The sequence below is a fragment of the Loxodonta africana genome, chromosome 10 (assembly GCF_030014295.1).
Source record: "Loxodonta africana isolate mLoxAfr1 chromosome 10, mLoxAfr1.hap2, whole genome shotgun sequence".
In the NCBI taxonomy this organism is placed as follows: domain Eukaryota; kingdom Metazoa; phylum Chordata; class Mammalia; order Proboscidea; family Elephantidae; genus Loxodonta; species Loxodonta africana.
Window position 1 is genome coordinate 105,252,495 of NC_087351.1, and position 22,563 is coordinate 105,275,057.

The following is a 22,563-nucleotide window of genomic DNA, read 5'->3' on the forward strand; positions in this document are numbered from 1 at the left end:
TAGCGCACATTTGTGTTGTTTTGGGCACTGTGCTTGGTCTTGGAGATAAAAGACAAACACTTTTACTCCTCTGTGCATTCAGTTTCATTCAACAAATGTTTTTTGTGCCTACTTTGTGCTAGGTAAAAATAACTAGTCTTTCCTGGGTGGAAAGGAGCTAATATTCCACTTTTGTGGTGAGGGGTCAAGAGGAATTTCTGAAACTCCAGGGGAGGCCGTTCCTGGAAAAGTAACAAGTACAGGGATACAGAGACTTGAGAAGTTTTAGGTACTTAGAGTGGGGCAATAAATGTACTTGAACATGCAGTTCAAGGGTGGTTGGTGAAGGAAGAGGTAGGTTATCAATTCGTGAAGGGCCTTGATTTCCACCTTAGGACTTTAGGTTTTATTCAATAGTTAACAGGAATCCCATGGATCTTTTGTGCAAGGAGGGGACATGAAAATATTTGTTTTTGAGGATAGTCTCTCTGACAGTTGTGTGGAGGATCAACCTGGAACAGGGAAACTAGATGAGAGAAAGTTGCAGTTATTCAGGTAAGGTAATAATAAATGCCTCAATTGTAGGGCAGTAAAAATATGAGGAGCCCTGCTGGTACAGTGGTTAAGCGCTCAGCTGCTAATTGAAAGGTCAGCAGTTTGAACCCACCAGCCACTCTGAAGGAGAAAGAAGTGGCATCGTGTGTCCATAAAGATTTACACCCTGGAAACCTTAGGGGGCAGTTATACTACTCTGTCCAGAATTGACTCGGCAGCATCGGGTTTGGGTTATTTTTTTCTGATTTAAGAATATAAGAGACATTTCCGAAGTGTCAATTTGATGGTAGGAGAGTGACTCCAGAGTTTTAGTCTGTGAGCCTAAGTCGTTGGTGATACCATTAAAGTCAAGTCTAAAATGTGTACATAAAAATAGAACGGTGCCGACCTGCACTTTAGCAGTGGCGGAGAACAGTGCCCAGCAGTCTCTGGCATTGACTTCAATGTCTAGAGTCTAGACCTGCTCTGTGACAGAAGGCATATGTAGGTAGCTTTTGAGCACCAGAAACGTGGTTGGTTCAGATTGAGATGTGCTGTAAGTATAAATACACACTGGATTTTGAAGGCAGTAAAGACAAAAACAAAAAAAGTAAAATATTTCATTAATGATTTTTAAATAAAACATGTGGAAATGATAATGTTTTGAATATATTGGGGTAAACAAATCTCTTTCACCTGTTTCTTTTCCTTTTCAACGTGGCTATGAAAAAAATCTTAAGCTGCATGTCGCTTGTGTTATATTTCTGTTGGACAGAGCTACTAGTCAGGACTAATGATGGGCAAATTGGTAACTGTAAAAAACCAAACCCGTTGCCATTGAATTGAATCTGGGCCTTGAGATGATGATGGTGAGCAGCGATGTCTGGGCAGTTTGCTGAAGTCCTCAGTTGCCAGCTAAGGCATTAGTTTTGTTTTTTTCAAGCAGTAAGAAGCCTTCAGAGATCTCTGAGCAAGGGGTAGTATGTGCAGGAGTCTTTCTGAAGGTTTAATTGGCAGCAGTGTTTAGGTAGAGATGAAGGGAGGAAAGGCTGGAGGCAGAGAAACAGAGAAACCTAAGTGTGAGGTAGAGAGGCCCTGCATTAAGGTACTGAGAGTAGGAATGGGAAGGGAGTGGTACACGTGCAAGGCATTTGGGGGGAAAAACAATCAGAGGTTGATGACAGACTATCCAAGAAGAAGTAAAGGGAGGAATAAAAGATATAGAGTTTCAAGACTCAGTTGCTTAGATAATGACTCATGAATTGAGGTCAAAGAATTGTAAAAAAGTACATACGAGGCTTGGTTGCTCAGTGGTTAAGAGCTTGGTTGCTAACTAAAAGGTCGGCAGTTCAAATCCACTAGTTGCTCCTTGGAAACCCGTCTCCACTTCTGTAAGGTTGCTATGAGTTAGAATCGACTCCACGGCAATGGGTACATTTAAGGCTAAAGAAATACAATCCCAAAATGGAAGCAGCAAAGTCGAGAGGAGAAGGTAGCCTGCTAAATATTCCCCCTTTTATCTCCCTGCTTTCTGTATCTTATTCAGTCATTCATCTACACCAGATAATCTTCCTAAAATACACAATTACCTGTATCATGTCCTTTTCCTACTTAGTAATGGATCTTAAAATTCTTCTCTGTTCCTCATAGAAATTGGGTCCAAAGTTTCCAAGGCCCTTCGTTATTTCTGGCCCTTTTCTGTTCATTTGGCCTTTTCTTTCATTTTTTGATAATATAAAAGTGTGCCAGGCTAGTTGTTTTTCACCGATACTCTGTAAGTTTTTATTTTGTGCCTTTGCTGATGTTATTCTCCTGTTCTCGAATAGCTTCTTCTTTTGTCTGTTTCTACGCAGGTCCTCTCAATCCTTGACAAATAACCTTAGGTCCCACCTCTTCTGTGATTCTCAGTAACATAAGCTAATGTTGATTTTTAAAACTAGTTTCCTAAACTGCGTATTTTAGCATCTGGTTATAGCCAATTTGGTACATTTTTATTATTTTATTTCTATTTGTTTTATGCAAACTTATGCTTCCTAAAATTATGAAAAGTTTCTTTTAAGAAAAAGGACTATTGTGCTGCTAACAGTGTTCATCCTAAGCACCGTAATTGAAAACATAAGTGTGTCATTATACCACATTCATAAGCCTCTTATTTGTTTATGTTTTAGATTTATACAGAACTCTTCCTCTGAATTCATCGTGTTTCATCATATATACGACTGATACATCAGTAAGTAATGAGTGCCTAATAAAAATAAAACTTAGTTATATTATGAGCAATGTCTTAGTTATCTAGTGCTGCTATAACAGAAATACCACGAGTGGATGGCTTTAACAAAGAGAAATTTATTCTCTCACAGTCTAGGAGGCTAGAAGTCTGAATTCAGGGTACCAGCTCCAGCGGGAGGCTTTCTGTCTCTGTCGGCTCTGGGGGAAGGTCCATCAGTCTCCTGCAGCTGGGGAGCTTCTCAGTGCAGGAACCCCGGGTCCAAGGGAAGCGCTGTACTCCTGGCTTTTGTTTCTTGGTGGTATGAGGGCCCCATGTCTCTCTGGTCACTCCTGTCTTACATCTAAAGAGATTGGTTTAAGACACAGTCTAATCTTGTAGATTGAATCCTGCCTACAACACTTAGGAAAATCACGTCAGATGACAATGGTAGACAGTCAAACAGTACTGGGAATCATGGACTAGCCAAGTTGACATGTGTTTTGGGGGGATATAATTCAATCCCTAACAAGCAATAGTAGTAAAAATATCATCTGTTGAAATCTGGGTCTGTTGACAAAAAAAAAGTTTTCCCTGCAGGATAATTTGTATTTTCATTCGTAATCTAAATTTCAAAAGTGGGATTTAAGGTATATTTGAATAGAAAAAGAGTTTCTCTTAGCTCGTTAATAGAATTGTGGTATAGGAAGATTTTTGGCAGCGAGACTTACCTAGGTTCTTTCCAAAATTGTGTTTATAAATATTTCATCAGTTAGAAAATTAGTATCTTTGTACCTCTCATAACTTACAAATAGGAACATACTAAACCAGTTAGTTTAACTTGTTTGTTTCAGCAACTATGTATTGAGCATCCACTATGTGTGAGGCATGTTCTAATATACTAAGGATATAAAGCGAATCAAGCCTAGTCCTGCACTCAGAGCTTTTCCTGTTGTTGTTAGGTGCCACCCAGTCGGTTCCGACTCATAGCAACCCTGTTTACCACAGAACGAAACACTGCCCAGGGCTGCGCCATTCTCACAGTCCTCGTTATGCGTGAGCCCATTGTTGCAGCCATTGTGTCAGTCCATCTTGTTGAGGGTCTTCCTCTTTTCCACTGACCGTGTACTTTACCAAGCATGACATCCTTCTCCAGGGACTGATCCCACCTGACCACGTGTCCAAAGTATGTAAGGTGCAGCCTTGCTATCCATGCTTCTAAGGAGCGTTCTGGTTGTACTTCTTCCAAGACAGATTTGTTCATTCTTCTGGCAGCACATGGTATATTCAGTATACTTTGCCAACACCACAATTAAAAGGCATCAGTTCTTCTTCACTCTTCCTTATTCATTGTCCAGCTTTCGCATTGCATATGATGCAGTGAAAATACCAGTAGTTGGGTCAGGCGCACCTTAGTCTTCAAGGTGACGTCTTTGCTTTTCAACACTTTAGAGAGGTCCTTTGCAGCAGAACAGAGCTCTTCGTAGCAAGGGAAAACATTAATGGTATGGTAAGGGCACTAAAAAAAAAAAAAAAAAGGCCATTGCTGTTGAGTCGATACCGACTCATAGCGACCCTGTGGGACAGATTAGAACTGCCCCATATTGTTTCCAAGGAGCACCTGGTGGATTTGAACTGTCGACCTTTTGGTTAGCACCTGTAGCTGTTAACCACTACTCGGGGTACTAAGCTCATTTAATACTAGCCATGTTTCATTCATTCATTTAAGAAATCTTTATTGACCAACACTGTATGTTAGGTACTATGCAGGCATTGGAATATAGCTGGGAATCCAAGTAGACAACATCTCTACTTTCGTGGAGTCCACATTCTAGTGGGGGTCAAAATGGAAAGAGTGGACAAAGCAAGTAAATAAATCAACAATTATAGAGAGTACTAAGTATCTTGAGGGAAATAGAACGATGTCATGGAAGTAACAGATTAGGGAGGACTTTAGGGTGATTGAGGTCACTGGGTGCCGCAAATGGTTTGCTCTTGACTACTAACCTTTGTTGGCAGTTAACCTACCCAGCAGTACCAGAGAAGAAAGGCTTGGCAGTGGTCTTCTCTCCTACCTGCATATATATGCCTTTTTTTTTTTTAAATTATTAAAAATTTTATTGAGTATTTCGTGAGTTTACACAGCAAGTTAGGTTATCATTTGACAGCTTCCACAAAGATTGTTCAGTGGCATTAGTTACAATCTGTTAACATTCTCTCTTTTTTTTGAAACAGTTTCTACATGTACGTTGTTCTTCGAGTTGTGCAACCATTCTTACCCCCCTTTTCTGAGTTGTTCCTCCCTCCATTAACATAGACTCACCACCCCTAAGGTTCCTGTCTAATATTTGTAATTGCTGTTGTCAGTTTGATCCCATATAGATAGTTGTTAGAAGAGCACAATGCTCAAGGCAGACTTTTTTTTACTAATTAGGCTAAACTATTGTTTGGTTTTAAGAAGGCTTTAAGGAATATTTTTGATTTAAAGTTTAAAGATTAACTCAGGGCAATAACTTCAGGGGTTCATCTACCTTCCATGGCTCCAGGAAGTCTGGAGTGCATGATAATTTGAAAATTTCCCCCTTTTCATCGGATTCTTCTATGGAATGTTTGATCAGAACATTGAGTAATGGTAGCCGGGTATCATCCAGTTCTTCTGGTCTCATGGTAAAGGAGGCAGTTGTTCATGGAGGCAATTAGCCACACATTCCACATTCTTTTCCTACTCCTGACTGTCCTTCTTCCTCTCTTGCTCCAGGTAAATAGAGACCAATCATTATGCCTTAAGACCCCAGGCACTGCACAGTGAGCTAGGAGGTAGAACAGAAGCACTAAACATATTATCAGGCCAGTTAACTGGGATGTCCTGTGAAACCACGACCCCTAAACCTCCAAATCAAAAAACCAAATCCCACGAGATGTTTGGTTGTGCATAAGCAGGCTCAGCAGCTACTCTTTTTTTGTAGCCATTGTAAATATATCTATCATACAACTTGTGCCGATTAAGCTTTTTACAGATGTACAACTTATTGACAGCAGTTAAAATAATTGGCTGTACAACCCTACCCTTAATCAATGTAATTTTTCCTTCTCCATTAATCCCCCTTGGTAACCACTAATAAATTTTGGTCTCTGTACCTTTGCCTTTCCTTGACTTTTTGTATAAGTCATACAACATTTGTCCTTTTGTGATTGGCTTATTTTGCTCAGCAAGGTCCGTCCATACTATAGCATGTATCAAGTCTTCATTTCTCCTGCCGACCTAGTAGTATTCCATTGTATGTATGTACCACATTTTGTTCATGCATTCATCTGCTGATGGGCATTTAGGTTGTTTGCACCTTTTGGCTATTGTGAATAATGTTGTAATGAACATTGGTGTACAAGTCTCCTTTTGAGTCTGTGTTTCAAGTCTTTTGGGTATATGCCTAGGAGTGGAATTGCTGGGTCATGTTGTAGTTCTATTTTTAGTTTTTTGAGGAGCCATTACACTGTTCTCCGCAGTGGCTGTACCATTTGCATTCCCACCAGTAGTGGATAAGTGTTCCAGTATCCCCACATCGTCGCCATCTGTTATTTATTTTTTTAAATCTTAGCTATCATAGTGGGAGTGAAATGTATCTCATTGTGGATTTGATTTGATTTACATCTCTGACGGCTAGTGACGCTGAGCATCCTTCATGTGTTTGGTGGCAATTTCAGTGTCCTCCTTGGTGAAATGTCTATTCAAGTCCTTTGACTGTGATTGGGTTATTTATCTTTTTGTTAACTTGTTGAAGTTTTATATATATTTTGCTTATTAGATTCTTTTTTTTCCAATTATCTCCATTTTTATTTATTTTTTATTGAACTTTAGATGAAGATTTACAGACCTAGATTCTCCTCAAACAGTACACACACTGTTGTATGACATTGGTTAACAACTCCGCAACATGTAAACACTCTCCCTTCTCAGCCCTGGGTTCCCTATTACCAGCTTTCCTGTTTCCTCCTACCTTCCAGCCTTTGCCCCAGGGCTGGTGCGTCCCTTTAGTCTTGTTTTGTTCCATGGGCCTGTTCAATCTTTGGCTGAAGGGTGAACTTCAGGAGTGACCTTATTACTGAGCTGAAAGGGTGTCCGGGGGCTGTACTTTCAGAGTTTCTCCAGCCTCTGTCAGGCCAGGAAGTCTGGTCTTTCTTTTTGAGTTAGAATTTTGTTCTATATTTTTCTCCAGTTCTGTCCGGGGAGTTATTAGATTCTTGTCGGATATATGGTTTCCAAAGATATTCTCCCAGTTGGTAGCTTGTCTTTTCACTTTTTTGGTAAAGTCTTTTAATAAACAGAAGTTTTTAATTTTTATGAGGTCCCATTTATTTATTTTGCCTTTTGCTATTTGTGTTTTTGTTATCATATTAGATAATCCATTGTTGACTGTGCTCTCCCTTATTGAATTTTATAGTTGTAGTTTGCACATTTTGGTCCTGAATCCATTTTGAATTTTGTATATGATATGAGGCATGGATCCTGTTTTCATTTTTCTGCATGTGGAAATCCAGTTTTCTCAGCACCATTTATTAAGCAGACTTTTCTTTCCCCATTAAATGAACTTAGCACCCTTGTGAAAAATCAGTTGACTATATAGATGAGTCACTACGAGTCAGAATTGGCTCGATGGCAATGGGTTTTTTTTTTTTTTTTAATATAGATGTGTGGGTTTGTTTCTTGACTCTCAATTGTATTCCCTTGGTCTAAGTACCTTGTTATATACCAGTACCAGGCTGTTTTTGATTACTGCAGCTATATATAGTATACTTTAAAATCAGGAAGTGTCAGTCCTCCTACTTTGTTCTTCTCTTTCAACATTGTTTTAACGATTTGGGGCCTCTTGCCCTTCAATATAAAGCTGAAGATTTGTTCTATTTCTGCAAAGAAGGCTGTTGGAATTTTGATTGGGATTGCGTTGAATCTATAGATCACTTTGGGTAGTATTGACATCTTAACAATATTAAGTCTTCTAATCCATGAACATGGAATATGATTCCATTTATTTTAGTCTTCTTTAATCTCTTTGAGCAGTTTTTTTTAGTTTTCATTGTATAAGTCCTTTGCGTCCGTGGTTAGATTTACTCCTAGGTATTTTATTCTGTTAGATGCTATTGTAAATGGAATTGTTTCCCTCATTTCCCTTTCAGATTTCTCATTGCTGGTGTATTGAAACCTAGCACATTTTTGTTTGTTGACCTTGTACCCTGCCACTTTGCTAAATTCCTCTATTAGCGCTTGAAGATTTCTTGTTGACTCTTTGGAATTTTCTATATACAGAATCATATCATATGTGAATAGAGATAATTTTACTTTTTCTTTTCCAATCTAGACACCTTTTATTTCTTTTTGTTGTCTTATTGCTTTGGCTAGAACTTCTAATACAATGTTGAATAGAAGTGGTGAGAGTGGGCACCTTTATCTTGTTCCTGATTTCAAAGGGAAAGCTCTCAGTCTCTGTTAAGTATAGTGTCGGCTGTTGGCTTTTCATATATGCCGTGAATCATCATGAGGAATTTCCCTTCTATTCCAATCTTTTTAGGGTTTTTATCAAGAGAAGGATATATATACCTTTTAAATATTGAACTTATCGGGAAAGGCGAATTTATTCTAAGGAGCTAAAATCTAAAATGTTGCTGTGGAATTGCACTTCAATAATGAATTCTTAAGATCTGTTTAATAGCACTTGGTCCTTTTAGGTCCTCAGTCCCAACAGACATGTTCACCTTCTCGAAATATGTGTAGTAGGCCTTCCAGCCAACCATACATCAAGTATATGTTGAGCACCTACTGTGTATCAGGTTTTGTTTTTGGAACTACAGGCATAGGATGGTATCACCTTTATCTTTCAGTTTCTCACAATCTGGTGTAACAGTTCTTAATGTTAAACTCCCTGAAAAGTATGTGAATTTCTATATGTATGTGTGCTTTTTTTATATTTGTTCTTTCAAGCAGTAAGGGGAGGAGAAAGGGTCCATAGCTTTTTATTCTAGATTCTCAAGGGGATCTAATAGGAGAGAAAGACATGTAAACTAATAATTGCAATGTAATTACAAAAAAAAAAAAAAAAAATTTTTTTTTTTTTTTAATTAAAGTAAAGTAAAGGAGTACCAAAATCATTTTAAAGGCTGAGTTCATTAATTTAGCAAACGTTTATTTATAGTGGAACTTGGATGAACTAATCCCTGTTCTATGCAATTTGTACATTATTTCAAATCTTCCAACATTCCTTTTACATATCTATTAATATTCACATTTTATGGGCTGGGATATATAGATGAAGAAAGGTTAACTAACTTGTTGAAAATCACATAGGAGTAGATTCAAATTTGGGTCTATCTGATTCCACAGTCCACTTACTTTTCACTAAACCACACTGGAGAGCCAGTGAAGGATATTTAAACAAGAGTGGGTAAGATTATGGTTATATTTTTAAACTTAGGAATGATGGTAATAGTCTTTAAAATGTTTGTTTTCCATGTTTACAGGATTTCTGTGCACTTACAAGCTTGATATAATTTTGTCAGTTTTATATTTTAGACTGTGCTCTTATGTTTGTTTTTCTTTTGAAAGAACCTTTTAGATTGTTGTTATTGGACCAAAAAAAAAGATGACATCAATTATCAAATTAACTACCCTCTCTGGGGTCCAAGAAGAGTCTGCTCTTTGCTATCTTCTCCAAGTTGATGAGTTTAGATTTTTATTGGACTGTGGCTGGGATGAACACTTTTCAATGGATATTATAGATTCCCTGAGGAAGTAAGTTACTTTTCATATTTCTGGGCTTTTAAATTAACTTCTTTTTTGATGTTACACGGTGTTTGCTTTTGCTCTAATTAGTGAGTGTTTAACTTGTAATGCTTTGATTGATTTATAAACTATGTTTATAAAATTCAGTAAAATCTTAAGTTAATTGTTACTTGGGCTAACGGATTGCTCAGGAAATTTTGCACCCTAACTTTAGGAAAGAGTAAGATTAAGTTCATAAGAGTCGAGGAGAGGAAAAACCTTCCATGTAAAAGTTCTGTAACAGATCACATTTAGTTTACTTTCTGTGTCATATGGTACTAGATGTTGAGAACCGGTCCTCAGAATAAAGGCTGCGAGATACCAAAGGATCCTACAAAAGGAACATTCAGTTAGGTTTGCAGCATTGCAGTAATTATAGAAGGAAAGAGTACTTCGACCTTCACAGAACTTAGAACTTGAAGCAGAAGACACTCTCTGGTTAACTTGTCAATGAGAGCCTATGCTTCCCTAGTTAAAGTTTTTTACTATAATGAGTATGCTGTCAGCCACCATCCTGAAAAACTGAGACAAAAATACATAATAAACAAGCGACAGACTAAACATCTTCTCCTTAATAATTTCTAAAATTCCAAGCTGAGTTATTGAACTTGAGTTAATAGTATATAAGATAGCCTTTCAAAATGAATGTAGTTTTGGTGTCTACTCTTTTTCTTCCTCCATCCTCCCTTCCCTCGCTCGCTGTCTTTTTCTCTGTGTGTTTACACACTATATTTTTAGGTGCAATTTATAGCTGTAATTTTGATAATGTATGCAGGACAGTAGTAATAATAATTGCAATTTATAGGTATCATAATTTTAGCTCTCAGTTTTGTTGTTTTACTCCAGCATGTTCTTTAATCCAAGTTATCAGGAGAAATCAGAGTTTTTGCAAGTCAGTTTTGAATATCCTATCTTCACCCTTGAAAACAAGCTTCAAGAGAGTGGTCAATTTGATTGTGTTCTCCTAGGCACGTCCACCAGATTGATGCCGTGCTATTGTCTCACCCCGATCCTCTCCACCTTGGTGCGCTCCCGTATGCTGTTGGCAAGTTGGGTCTGAATTGCGCTATCTATGCAACCATTCCTGTTTATAAAATGGGGCAGATGTTCATGTATGATCTTTATCAGGTAATTCAAATGATTGTTTTTTCAATTTTATCACTCCTACAATGATTGTTTTTAATCTGTTCTTTGTGTTATTCTTTTAGTCTCGACACAACACAGAAGATTTCACACTCTTCACATTAGATGATGTTGATGCAGCCTTTGATAAAATACAGCAGCTGAAATTCTCTCAGATTGTGAATTTGAAAGGTAAAAGATTTTCCAGTAGCAAAGGATTGGACTAATGGGGTTTAATTACTGAAAAATACTGAGGAGTAATCTTAGTAAAAATTCTAGGCACTGTGGCCTGAAGAATAAAAATTAGCCATTTTATGTCTTAATGTAGGACTCTGAACTTCCCCCAAATCATCTGGATTTTAAAATATTCCATACTAAATATTAAGAAAATGTTAACAGCTAACGCCATTTCACATTTTACTTGGTGTCTTAGTCATGTAGTGCTGCTATAACAGAAATACCACAAGTGGATGGCTTTAACAAAGAGAAATTTATTCTCTCACAGTCTAGTAGGTTACAAGTCCAAATTCAGGGTGTGAGCTCCAGGGGAAGGCTTTCTCTCTTTGTCGGCTCTGGAGGAAGGTCCTTGTCCTCAGTCTTCCCCTGGTCGAGGAGTTTCTCAGGCGCAGGGACTCCAGGTCCAAAGGACGCCCTCTGCTCTTGGTGCTGCCTTCTTGGTAGCATGAGATCCCCAGCTCTCTGCTTGCTTCTCTTTCCTTTTATCTGTTAAGAGATAAAAGGTGGTACAGGCCACACCCCAGGGAAACTCCCTTTACACTGGATCAAGGATGCGACCTGAGTAAGGGTGGTATTACAATCCCACCCTAATCCTTTTTAACGTAAAATTACAATCACAAAATGGAGGGCAACCACAGAATACTGGGAATCATGGCCTAACCAAGTTGATAAACATTTTGGGGGGGGACATAATCCATGGCACTTGGGAAAGATTTATGTAATGTTTACTGTGTGTAACGCACAAAGGGGAATGTGATCAAATCCTCCTCCTAGGAGTGCATGGTTCGGTCAAGAAGACAAAGTAGCACAGATGGGTAGATGTGGTGATTGGAGTAAACGAAGGGCAGTTGCAGCACAGAGCAGAAAATGACTGAATTCTAGCATTGAACATTAAAAGTTTTTTAATTTAATTTATCATCTAAAGAGAAAATTGTATTAGCAGTTTTCAGAAATACAGACCCTGGCATTGAGAAAATGATACAGTGGACTTCCGAAATTTTAGCCAGGAAGTAACAATGGTCTCAACCATGTTGCTTGTGCTTTGTTTTTCTGTAGAATAAATTACTTACTGTATGGGATTTTAATTGTTTTTCTGTCAGTTGAGAGTTTAGGATATATGGAAGCACTTGGTAACTGTATATGTGATATAAACACTAACTTATTAAAAAAAAATTATATTAGCTTATATTAAATAATTTAAGAATATACTAGTTTTTAAGTCTAGTCTCTAGTCTTCTATCTATAATAAGCACAAATAGCTCTGCAAGAATGCATAATAAAATGACAAAATTCAGAGAATGGAGTAGCTGGGGGACAGGTGAGGGAGACTCGATTTTCACTATGTCTTTTTACTTCCATGTCGTTGCATATATTACCTATTAATAATAACTTACAAGTAAGTAATCTTTATTGAAGGTTGTAAAAGAAATGTGAGTATTGTTGTTATCTTGTTGACGTAGGCAAAGGACATGGCTTGTCTATCACACCTCTGCCAGCTGGTCATATGATAGGTGGAACAATATGGAAAATAGTCAAAGATGGAGAAGAAGAAATTGTTTATGCAGTTGACTTCAACCACAAGAGGGAGATGTAGGTATATCAAGACAAAAACTAAAGAAAATACAATTGGCATTATTTCGTTCTTTGGAGGGAAAATTAGAAACAAAGTTATTTTATAAACCAGGACTGTAGGGTGATTTAAAACATCAAGTAGTGAATGTTTTAGAAATTACTGTATATTCCAAGAAATACATTTATATGAATATGTCACAAAGAATTACAATCAGAAATGCAGTTGAAGCTTTTTTTGCAAAAATGTTCTTTGAAAGATTATAATGGCAGAAAACGTAACCTAAATATCAGTAAAAAGAAATTATCAAATAAATACAGTACAGACGAAACAAAGTTTTTTTACAGTTGTTAAAATTTAGGTTTAGAAAAAAATTTTAATGTCATAGTGGGGAGAACACCAGGATATAGAACTGAGTATATACGAGTGTACATAGGACATAAACTTTGTAAAATACACTTGTATAGGCATAGAAAAAATTATTTATATGCATAGAAGGGAGCACACCCAAATACTGTATTGACTATCTCTGAGTGATGGTATTCTAAAAGATTTTTATTTTCCTTTTAATACTTTCTGAAATTTCTAGATTTTTTGATCAATAAGCATGTATACTTTTTATAGTTAGGCGAAGAAGCAGCTTCTTAAAGAAGTTGCTTATTTTGGGTAGGAGAATCTATTACTGTTAATTTGAAGTGATGTAAAATACTCTTTTATTAAAACTTTTATAGCCACTTGAATGGATGTTCCCTGGAAATGCTCAGCAGACCCTCGCTACTTATCACGGATTCGTTTAACGCTACTTACGTGCAGCCTAGGCGAAAACAGAGAGATGAGCAACTTCTGAGTATGTATTACGTAATGTTCTTTCCAAAGAGGAGTGGAAATGCATGGCACCATGAGTTGCTGTTTATTCAGTTTTGTTTAACGCTTTTCTTGATCATAAGAGATTGGCTAACTCTAATGTTCTGTTTTGTTTTTTTTCCTTAATACTATGTGGTCATGTTAATATCTTATATATGGCACTGCTTTAGTGAATTTGAATTTAACTTTTGTGGAATAGTTATAAAGATGGCTTCTGCCTACCATCCAGCACATAGCTAGCTCTCCCTGGCACTCACTAACGTATGTCTATGGAACACTGAAATATCTAAAGACCTCAGATGAATTTATTAGAAAACCACTTAAATGCGAAAAGAAAAATGAACAAAGGAGATAAATCATAGTGCAAACAGTGAGTTAATTTTGATGTTGGAGTTTTATACACTAGTCTAGTAATCTTGGTTAAAGATTACTAGGCTTCTGGGCCCTTGTGGCTTGCTTCTGCTCTGACTAGAGCTACTCTGCTCTTACATTCTTTTATGAGCTTCGTGGGATTTCAGCAGGGAAAATTGGACCCGCTGGGAAAACATGTTTGAAAACACTGCCTTAGTCTCTCTACTTAAAAATACATGTATAAATATATACCGTTACACTTCGGAGAGCCCTGGTGGCACAGTGGTGAAGTGCTCAACTGTTAACTGAAAGGATGGCTGTTTAAACCACTCGCTGCTCCAAGGGTGAAAGATGTGGCAGTCTGCTTCTGTAGAGATTTACAGCCTTGGAAACCCTGTGGGGCTGTTCTTCTCTGTCCCATAGTGCACTATGAATTGGCATTGACTCGATGGCAGTGGGGTTGGTTTGATTTTATGTTACACTGACGTTTAAAAAAGCTCTTCAATTCTTGCAATTCCTTTTTCTTTTGGCTAGAGTTTGGTTTTACCAAATATTTCCATGAGATACTTTACTGGAAGGGAGTTGATTTATAGTTTATTCTATAGGCATACATAATACTATACATGTATATTAAATATGTATAGATAAGAGTGATATGTTGTACATGTACACGTACATATATACATACACATTTGGGAATTATTTATAACAAAGTCTTCATCAGGGTGGGCAGGTAAGACCGAGGTAGCCTGGGAAGCCCAGGCTGGTTGCATTTGGCTTAGTCATTCATTTATCTAGTGTACTGTACAGAATATCATTTGTTATGTATACTGTGATATGAAAAGGGTTGGGAACTACTGATTAAATAATTTTTAATGAAAAAAAAATGAGCATCAAAGGCATTGTTTGTCACTTCTGTGGTGATCTATTTAACAGAATAAAAAGTAGTTATAATAACCTGAATGACATTTTTTAATATTTTGTACCTGGCTTAGTATGTAATTGCTTAGTTGTAAATTGTAGTCTTTGTAGTAAAAACAAGAGGATAAAGTTATCATTCATTTTGTAGCCAAGTATTGCTATGTTCTATGGGGATTTTATGTTGTTGTTTTCTAGCAAACGTCCTGGAAACACTTCGAGGTGATGGAAACGTATTAATAGCAGTGGACACCGCAGGCAGAGTTTTGGAACTTGCTCAACTTCTTGATCAGATTTGGAGAACTAAAGATGCAGGATTGGGTGTTTACTCATTGGCCCTCCTAAATAATGTCAGTTATAACGTGGTGGAGTTTTCAAAGTCCCAGGTTTGTTTTCATGTTAGCATTTGTAATAAAGAAGGTTGCTATAATGATTGAGGCTTGTGAAATATAGTGTCTTAATTGCCATTTTGATTTATATTTCTGTCGAAGAGGTTGTTAATAATAATAATTTCAACAGCAAAAAGAACAATCACTTAAACTGTTCTGTGTGCTTTACATGTAATATTTCCTTTAATCTTTATATGCCTCATGAAGTAGTTTCTGTTTTTGTCCCCATTTTGTAGATTGGCCAAGTTCCTTCTCTAAGTCTTAGTATCCTAATCTGTAAAATGGGGACAAAAATAGAACTTACCTCAAAGGATATAAATGTTGGAATTTATTATTCTCTTTCTTTTGAAAAGGCTCTTTTCCTTGAAATAGCATTTTCTGGGGGTAGGATATTCAGATACCAATGTATCCGTTTTGAGATACATTGTGGATGTATATAAAAGTCAGTGACCAAAAGTAAAACTTGAAGTTGTTTAGGGTTTTTATCACAGGTGACTTATAAATGAAACAGTGTAAAATTGGATTATTAGGGATGAATCTGGGGTGGGAGAACCCAAAGGGGAACAGAAGGATCAAGTAATGCGTGCAGAAAATAAGCTGCTTGTCAAAATGGTACAAGTATAAGTTATTTCCCCAGCAAAAAGACATAAAACAATATAGAACTTGAACTTGTTGACTGTTGTAGAATGCATTGAAAATGTAATATAGTATTTTCTAATTAATGTAATCTTTTTCCCCTGTATTAGGTAGAATGGATGAGTGATAAATTGATGAGGTGTTTTGAAGACAAAAGAAATAATCCATTCCAGTTTCGCCATCTCTCTTTATGTCATGGTCTTTCTGACTTGGCTCGAGTACCTAGCCCCAAAGTTGTCCTTGCCAGCCAACCTGACCTGGAATGTGGATTTTCAAGGGACCTCTTTATTCAGTGGTGTCAGGACCCTAAAAACTCAATCATTCTAACTTATAGAACTACTCCCGGGACTTTGGCACGTTTCCTAATTGATAACCCTTCTGAAAAAATTACAGAAATAGAGGTAAACATTTGTCTCTGAACTTTTTCTTCAAATTGTTTTGAGATACATTGTGGATGTATATAAAAGTCAGTGACCAAAAGTAAAACTTGAAGTTGTTTAGGGTTTTTATCACAGTAACTAGAGAGAGCCTTTAATAGTGCAGATTTCAGAGCCCCTTAACTGGAAATTCTCATTCTCAGACACTTCTGTGGTACCTTCTGGAACAACACCCATAGGGTATACGTGTACACTGTATTCTCAGTCTCTCTGAAAAGTTTCTTTCACATTTTTTCCTTAATTTAAGTCTTACTGTTTCCTAATTATATTCTCCCCCGTAACCCTTTCAAATAGACACAATTTTTTTTCCTCTTTCACACTCCATGTACTTTAAATGGGGTGGTTCTCCTCCTCGTTCTATATTATAGCTTTCAAGCCATTTCTCCTCTTTCCTTTGTGGTTTGTGCCCCTAGGCTATACAGTATGCTAACCCCTCCTTGTTTCTGACATTGGCTGACCTCTTGTTCATTCTCTGTCATTCACTGATGACTTTAGAACCTGGGTCACAGCCTTCCTGTCCACCAGTTCTCCAGACTCCATTCTTGATGACTTTAGCATCCACATGTATGGTGCTTGGCCCTCTCAATTCTTTGACAACTTCTTTCTTTTTGTTTGTGTCACAGTACAACTGTGCTCCATAGGGTTTTCTTTTCTTTTTTTTAATTTAATTTCTTGTTGTTGAAAACATACACAACAAAGCATACAACATTTCAGCCGTTTCTACATGTGTAATTCAGTGACATTGATTACATTCTTTGAGTTGTGCAACCATTCTCAACCTCTTTTTCTGAGTTGTTCCTCCCCATATTAACATAAATTCACTGCCCCCAAAGGTTCCTATCTAATCTTTTGAGTTGCTGTTTGATCCCATATAGATAATTCTTAAAAGAGCATAACGCTCAAGACTGACCTTTCTTACTAGTTAAGCTAAACTGTTTGGTTTTTAGAAGACTTCAGGGGATATTTTTGGTTTAAGTTTTAAAGATTATCTCAGGGCAGTAGTTTTGGGGGTTCATCCAACCCCCTTGGCTCCCGAAAGTCTAGAGCCCATGAAAATTTGAAACTCTGTTCTACATTTTCCCCCTTTTAATCAGGATTCTTCTGTGGAATGTTTGATCAAAATGTTCAGTAATGGTAGCCAGGCACCATCCATTTCTTATAGTCTCATGGCAAAGGAGGCAATTGTTCATGGAGGCAGTCAGCCACACATTCTGTATCCTCCTCCTCTTCCTGACTCTCCACGTTCCTCTGTTGCTCCAGGCAAATAGAGACCAATTGTGCCTTAGATGGCCACTTGCAAGCACTACATAGCGAACTAGGAGGTGAAACAGAAGCACTAACTACTTTACTAGGCCCACTAACTGGGCTGTCCCATGGAACTGACCTTAAACCTCCAAATTAAGTAACCAAATCCCATGAGGTTTCTGGTTATATATAAGCAGCCTCAGCAGCTACTCTTTTTTTTTTTAATTGTTGTTGTAAGTAATGACATCTTCTTTCTTTTTTTTTAACTTTTCTTTTTGTTTTAGTCCAGTTGTGCTGACTTTCCCTGTATTGTATGAGTCGGAATCGACTTGACAGCAGTGGGTTTGGTTTTTTGACTGAGTTTTTCACTATTACAAACATTACCGCAATGCACGTATTTTTTCTTTGCACACTGTGGTTATTTCAGTAGGATATATTCCTAGGAGTAGAAATGCTGTGTCAAGTGACAGGCACAGTTTTCTTTTAAATCTTGGCAGATTGCCTACTAACACAGTTGGGCTAATTTTCCCATAGATACTAGATAAAGGCACCCTTTCCCCATATGTTAATTAGCACTGCCGATCTCATAGATAAAAGGTGGTATTACATTTTTAAGTTTTACATTTTTCAAAACCATTAGTGTAATTAGACGTCTTTTCATGGCTTCTAGCTATTTTATCTCCCATTTTGTAAATTGCCTATATGTATTTTGTCCTTTTTAATGTGTTGACCATCTTTTTCTTAACAGATTTTGGAAAAGCGCTTAGGAAAAAGTGGCTTCTGATAGAGTGCTACAAATGGTTTTCTCAGTTTCTTTTGATTTTATGAGATCTGAAGTGCCAAATGGATTTCTCCTTTTTTCCTGTTGCCATATTTATTCATTTTTTCCTGTATAGGTTTTGAAACTCACGTCACCTGTAGGCCTCACATACTTGAAATTATAAAAAATATTTATCTGTATTTTCTTTTTCTGATTGATGAATGATTTTTAACCAGCTCGACTTAAACTCATCCTAGAAATGTAACAGTGTAATTTTAGCACTAATCTAAATAGGGTCTATAATTGCATACAATGGAAACTTGAATCATTTCAGAGGAAAATTTAGTTTAATCAATTTAGAAATGAGATGTATCTCACACCCCACCACCTTAACCCACTAATACTTATATTTCCTTTGGTGTGCTCTTTTTCTTTAGTTGCGGAAACGTGTGAAGCTTGAAGGGAAGGAACTTGAGGAATACTTGGAAAAAGAGAAGTTAAAGAAAGAGGCTGCTAAAAAACTTGAACAGTCAAAAGAGTATGTTATTTTCAGTAAGCTTATAAGTTCATACATGTAATTTGAGAAGAATTTATTTCTAATTCTTAGAAGTTACCTAATTGAAAATATTTACATTTTCCTTTGACTTCGTTGTTTTTGTTATGAAATGGTGCTAGAATACCAAATTCTTCCATTAATATGTATTTATTAGCTGAGAGTTAATGTTGTGTTTTATAAAATATTAATCTAATATTGAGTGTTATTTTATTATTGAATTAATATTAAATAATATTGATTATTAATTAAAAATAATTTTATAAATATTAATTCAAAATCTGTTTGGGATTTTACAACCATCATCTATGTTGAAACCCTCTCAGGGCAGATATAGATTCTAGTGATGAGAGTGATGTTGAAGAGGATATTGACCAGCCCTCGGCTCACAAGACTAAGCATGACCTGATGATGAAAGGTGAAGGTAGTCGTAAAGGAAGTTTCTTCAAACAGGCTAAAAAGTCTTATCCCATGTTTCCTGCCCCAGAAGAAAGAATTAAATGGGATGAATATGGAGAGATTATCAAGTATGTAAACAAAGCAAAACTTTTTTTTATTTATTGTACTTTAAGTGAAAGTTTATAAACCAAGTCAGTCTCCCATACAAAAATTTATACACAGCTTGCTGTGTACTCTTAGCTGCTCTCCCCCAATGAGACAGCACACTCCTCTTCTCCACCCTGTATTCTCCATGTCCATTCAGCCAGCTCCTGTCTCCCTCTGCCTTCTCATCTCACCTCTAGACAGGAGCTGGCCACGTAGCCTCATGTGTCTACTTGAGCCAAGAAGCTCACTCCACCAGTATCATTTTCTGTCTTATAGTCCAGTCCAATCCCTGTACAAAGAGCTGGCTTTGGGAATGGTTCCAGTCTTGGGCTAACAAAGGAACCAGGGTTCGTGACCTCTGGGGTCCCTCTAGTCTCAGTCAGACCATTACAAGAATTTAAGATCTGCATCCCACTGCTCTCCTGCTCCATCAGGGATTCTCTGTTGTGTTCCCTGTCAGGCCAGTCATCGGTGGTAGCTGGGCACCATCTAGTTCTTCTGGCCTCAGGCTGATGTAGTCTCTAGTTTATGTGGCCCTTTCTGTCTCTTGGGCTCATCTTTACCTTATGTCTTTGATGTTCTTTATTCACCTTTGCTCCAGGTGGGTTGAGACCAATTGATGCAACTTTTTTAAGAACTATCTATATGGGGTCAAACTGATAACAGCAACTCAAAAGATTAGATAGGAAACTTAGGAGACTGAGTTTATGTTAATTCAGGTGTCTGAATCTGGCTTCACAAACTCCTAGAAACCTTTCCTGATTCTGCCTTGCCACCCCAACAAGTCCCTCTCCTGTACTTCCTTTGTACTTCCACAGTGCTATCATGAGCATATAGTGGACTTAATGTCATTGTTAGATTTAATTAGGAGAATTCCACTGTCTCCTCAGCCCTCCAAAATAACAGAGAGGAGAAATAACAATTTAATTGGTGAGTTTGCTTACCATCCCACTTAACAAGCAGCTAATCTGTTTAGAATATGGATAGTGCACTTTAGCTTCAATTTCCTTATCTGAAAAATGGAGGTAAGAATTAAATGAGGTCATATTTTTAAAGCACTTTGCACGGCACCTGACTCATAGTAAATGCACTTGAACTGGTTGTCACTGCTACTGTAGATTACAGTTGGAGATGTTGGACTCCAGGGGTTAGGAAGCTACTGCACCAATCTGGGTGTTGGTGACAGAGGCTTGGATTCTCGAAGGTGTCAGTGAGTTTCGGGATGGGTCTTAGACAATTGCAGGAGGTTAGAAAATGTTTTTAAAAAGTTTTTTTTTTTTTTTTTTAACATAGAACTGATACTGGGAGTGAGGATGAGAAGATGGATACTATCTTACTACTACGTTGAAATAATGATAGACTTTTGAGGGAGCTAATAATTTTTTATCTCAGTCTTCTTGGTAATGTGCAAATGGAAAGTCATCTACTTTCTTCGGGCAAGGAGGAAAAAATAACTAGAGGTCTTAAGGAAATCAAATGAGGTCTGAGATTTATAAGTATTGGGAGTCGACAGGGGAAACCATTGATACTGAGTAAACGAATTAGTGAAAAGAATGCAGGGCTAGCTTGCAGTTGCTAATAATTCTAGCTGACAGGTTTCTGTGTCAATACTTGTGATCTTCTAGATGACCTGTTTAGGCCTTTATCACTGGCCCACATGGCAATTATTATTTATTTTATTTTTATTGTTGTTGTTGAGAATACACACAGCAAAACATACACCAATTCAACAACTTCTACATGTACAATTCAGTGACATTGATTACGTTGTTCTTCGAGTGGTGCAACCATTTTTACCCTCCTTTTCTGAGTTGTTCCTCTCCCATTAAAATAAACTCACTGTCTCTTAAGTTCCCTGTCTAATCTTTTGAGTTGCTGTTGTCAGTTTGATCCCATATAGACAGTTCTTAAAAAAGCATGATGCTCAAGGCAGGTATTCTTTATGAGTTAAGCTAAACTGTTGTTTGGTTTTGAGAATACTTCAGGAGATATTTTTGGTTTAAGGTTTAAAGATTATCTTAAAGCAATAGTTTTAGGGGTTCATCCAGGCCCCATAGCCCCAGAAACCATGTGGTGATTTTTAAAGAGCATTCCCCATCGTCATGAAGAACATAATGTGTGCTGACATGTGATAATTGATTTTATGAAATTGCATTGGCTTGGATCAAATATATATTTAAATTTTGACATAGGTGAGAAGTCTAAAAATTAGGCCACCTACTAGTTTGATGGAGTCCCTGGGTGGTACAAACGGTTAATGTACTTGGCTGCTAACCAGAGGTTGGTGGTTTGAGTCCATGCACAGGTGCCTTGGAAGAAAAGCCTGGCAATCTTTTTCCTTCTGAAAAATTAGCCATTGTAAACGCTATGGAGCGCAGCCCTATTCTGACACACATGGGGCCACCATGAATTGGAGTCAACGGCAACTGGCTTTACTATTTGGCTATATATATTATATAATATTATCTTGCTTGTTACTACTCTAATTGGAAATTTATCATTTAGACCAGAGGATTTCTTAGTGCCAGAACTTCAAGCTACTGAAGAAGAAAAAAGCAAGTTAGAATCTGGCTTGACAAATGGAGATGAACCCATGGATCAGGATTTATCAGATGTTCCTACCAAGTGTATTTCTACGACAGAGTCCATTGAAATAAAGTAAGGACTTTTGTTGCATTTCAGAATAGTTTACAAGATAAAATTTAAGACACTTGAATTATATAAATTTACATTGTTTCAAAAGTAAAATTTCTGAGACTCCTCTAGTGTGTGCTTTTAAAAATTAATTTATTTTTCCATGGGAAGATTTGTGAAATATGGTTGTATATTCTCTTCATTTATCATATTTCAATGCCAAAGTCATTGAGTTGGTGTTGGGGAGGAGATTAAACATTAAATTGTACATTTATAAATCTGGCCTTTTTAGTAAGTCTAGTAGCAGTTGAGGAGCCCTGGTGGCGCAGTGGTTAAGAGCTTGGTTGCTAACCAAAAGGTCAGCAGTTCGAACCTGCCAGGCACTCCTTAGAAACACTGTGGGGCAGTTCTCCTCTGTCCTGTAGGGTCGCTATGAGTCGGAATCGACTTGATGGCAATGGGTAGTAGCAGATGAAAGAGAATAGTGCATCTTCAAGTTTAATTTTTCTGAGTGCTTATTTCATAAAGCATACTCCTAGCTTGAACATCTCAAGTACCTCATGTCTTAAAAATACTGGTGTGATCTGAAGTAGTTAAAATTTTTTCCCTGTCTGCTTAGCACAGTTAATAACACCAGTAAATGATCATTATCTATCTTTTCTCCCTCCTTGCTCCTAGTGTTCCTTTGAGGGCCACAGAAACCTTTTGGAATTTTTTTTTTTTAAGTCACTATAAAGTAAGATGGTTTATTTTTCCAGTGGTGTTATTTAG

The 22,563-nt window shown here is 37.2% G+C and overlaps 1 protein-coding gene across 4 annotated transcripts in view; it reads left to right on the forward strand.

The window, feature by feature from the left end:
* Positions 1–22,563, forward strand: part of CPSF2 (cleavage and polyadenylation specific factor 2) — a 29,156-nt gene that overhangs the window by 1,337 nt on the left and 5,256 nt on the right. For 3 of the 4 annotated variants that reach the window (XM_010588813.3, XM_010588812.3, XM_003408830.4), the window contains exons 2-12: positions 2,682–2,743; positions 9,315–9,500; positions 10,499–10,658; positions 10,739–10,844; positions 12,350–12,479; positions 13,191–13,306; positions 14,791–14,978; positions 15,728–16,018; positions 18,497–18,597; positions 18,939–19,139; positions 21,664–21,816. In XM_010588813.3, the coding sequence (XP_010587115.1) occupies positions 9,352–9,500; positions 10,499–10,658; positions 10,739–10,844; positions 12,350–12,479; positions 13,191–13,306; positions 14,791–14,978; positions 15,728–16,018; positions 18,497–18,597; positions 18,939–19,139; positions 21,664–21,816 (1,595 nt within the window). In that variant the 5' untranslated portion in view covers positions 2,682–2,743; positions 9,315–9,351. Of the gene's footprint in view, positions 1–3; positions 535–2,681; positions 2,744–9,314; positions 9,501–10,498; positions 10,659–10,738; positions 10,845–12,349; positions 12,480–13,190; positions 13,307–14,790; positions 14,979–15,727; positions 16,019–18,496; positions 18,598–18,938; positions 19,140–21,663; positions 21,817–22,563 lie in introns of those variants that run through there. The other variant, XM_064292890.1, reaches the window with a different exon arrangement.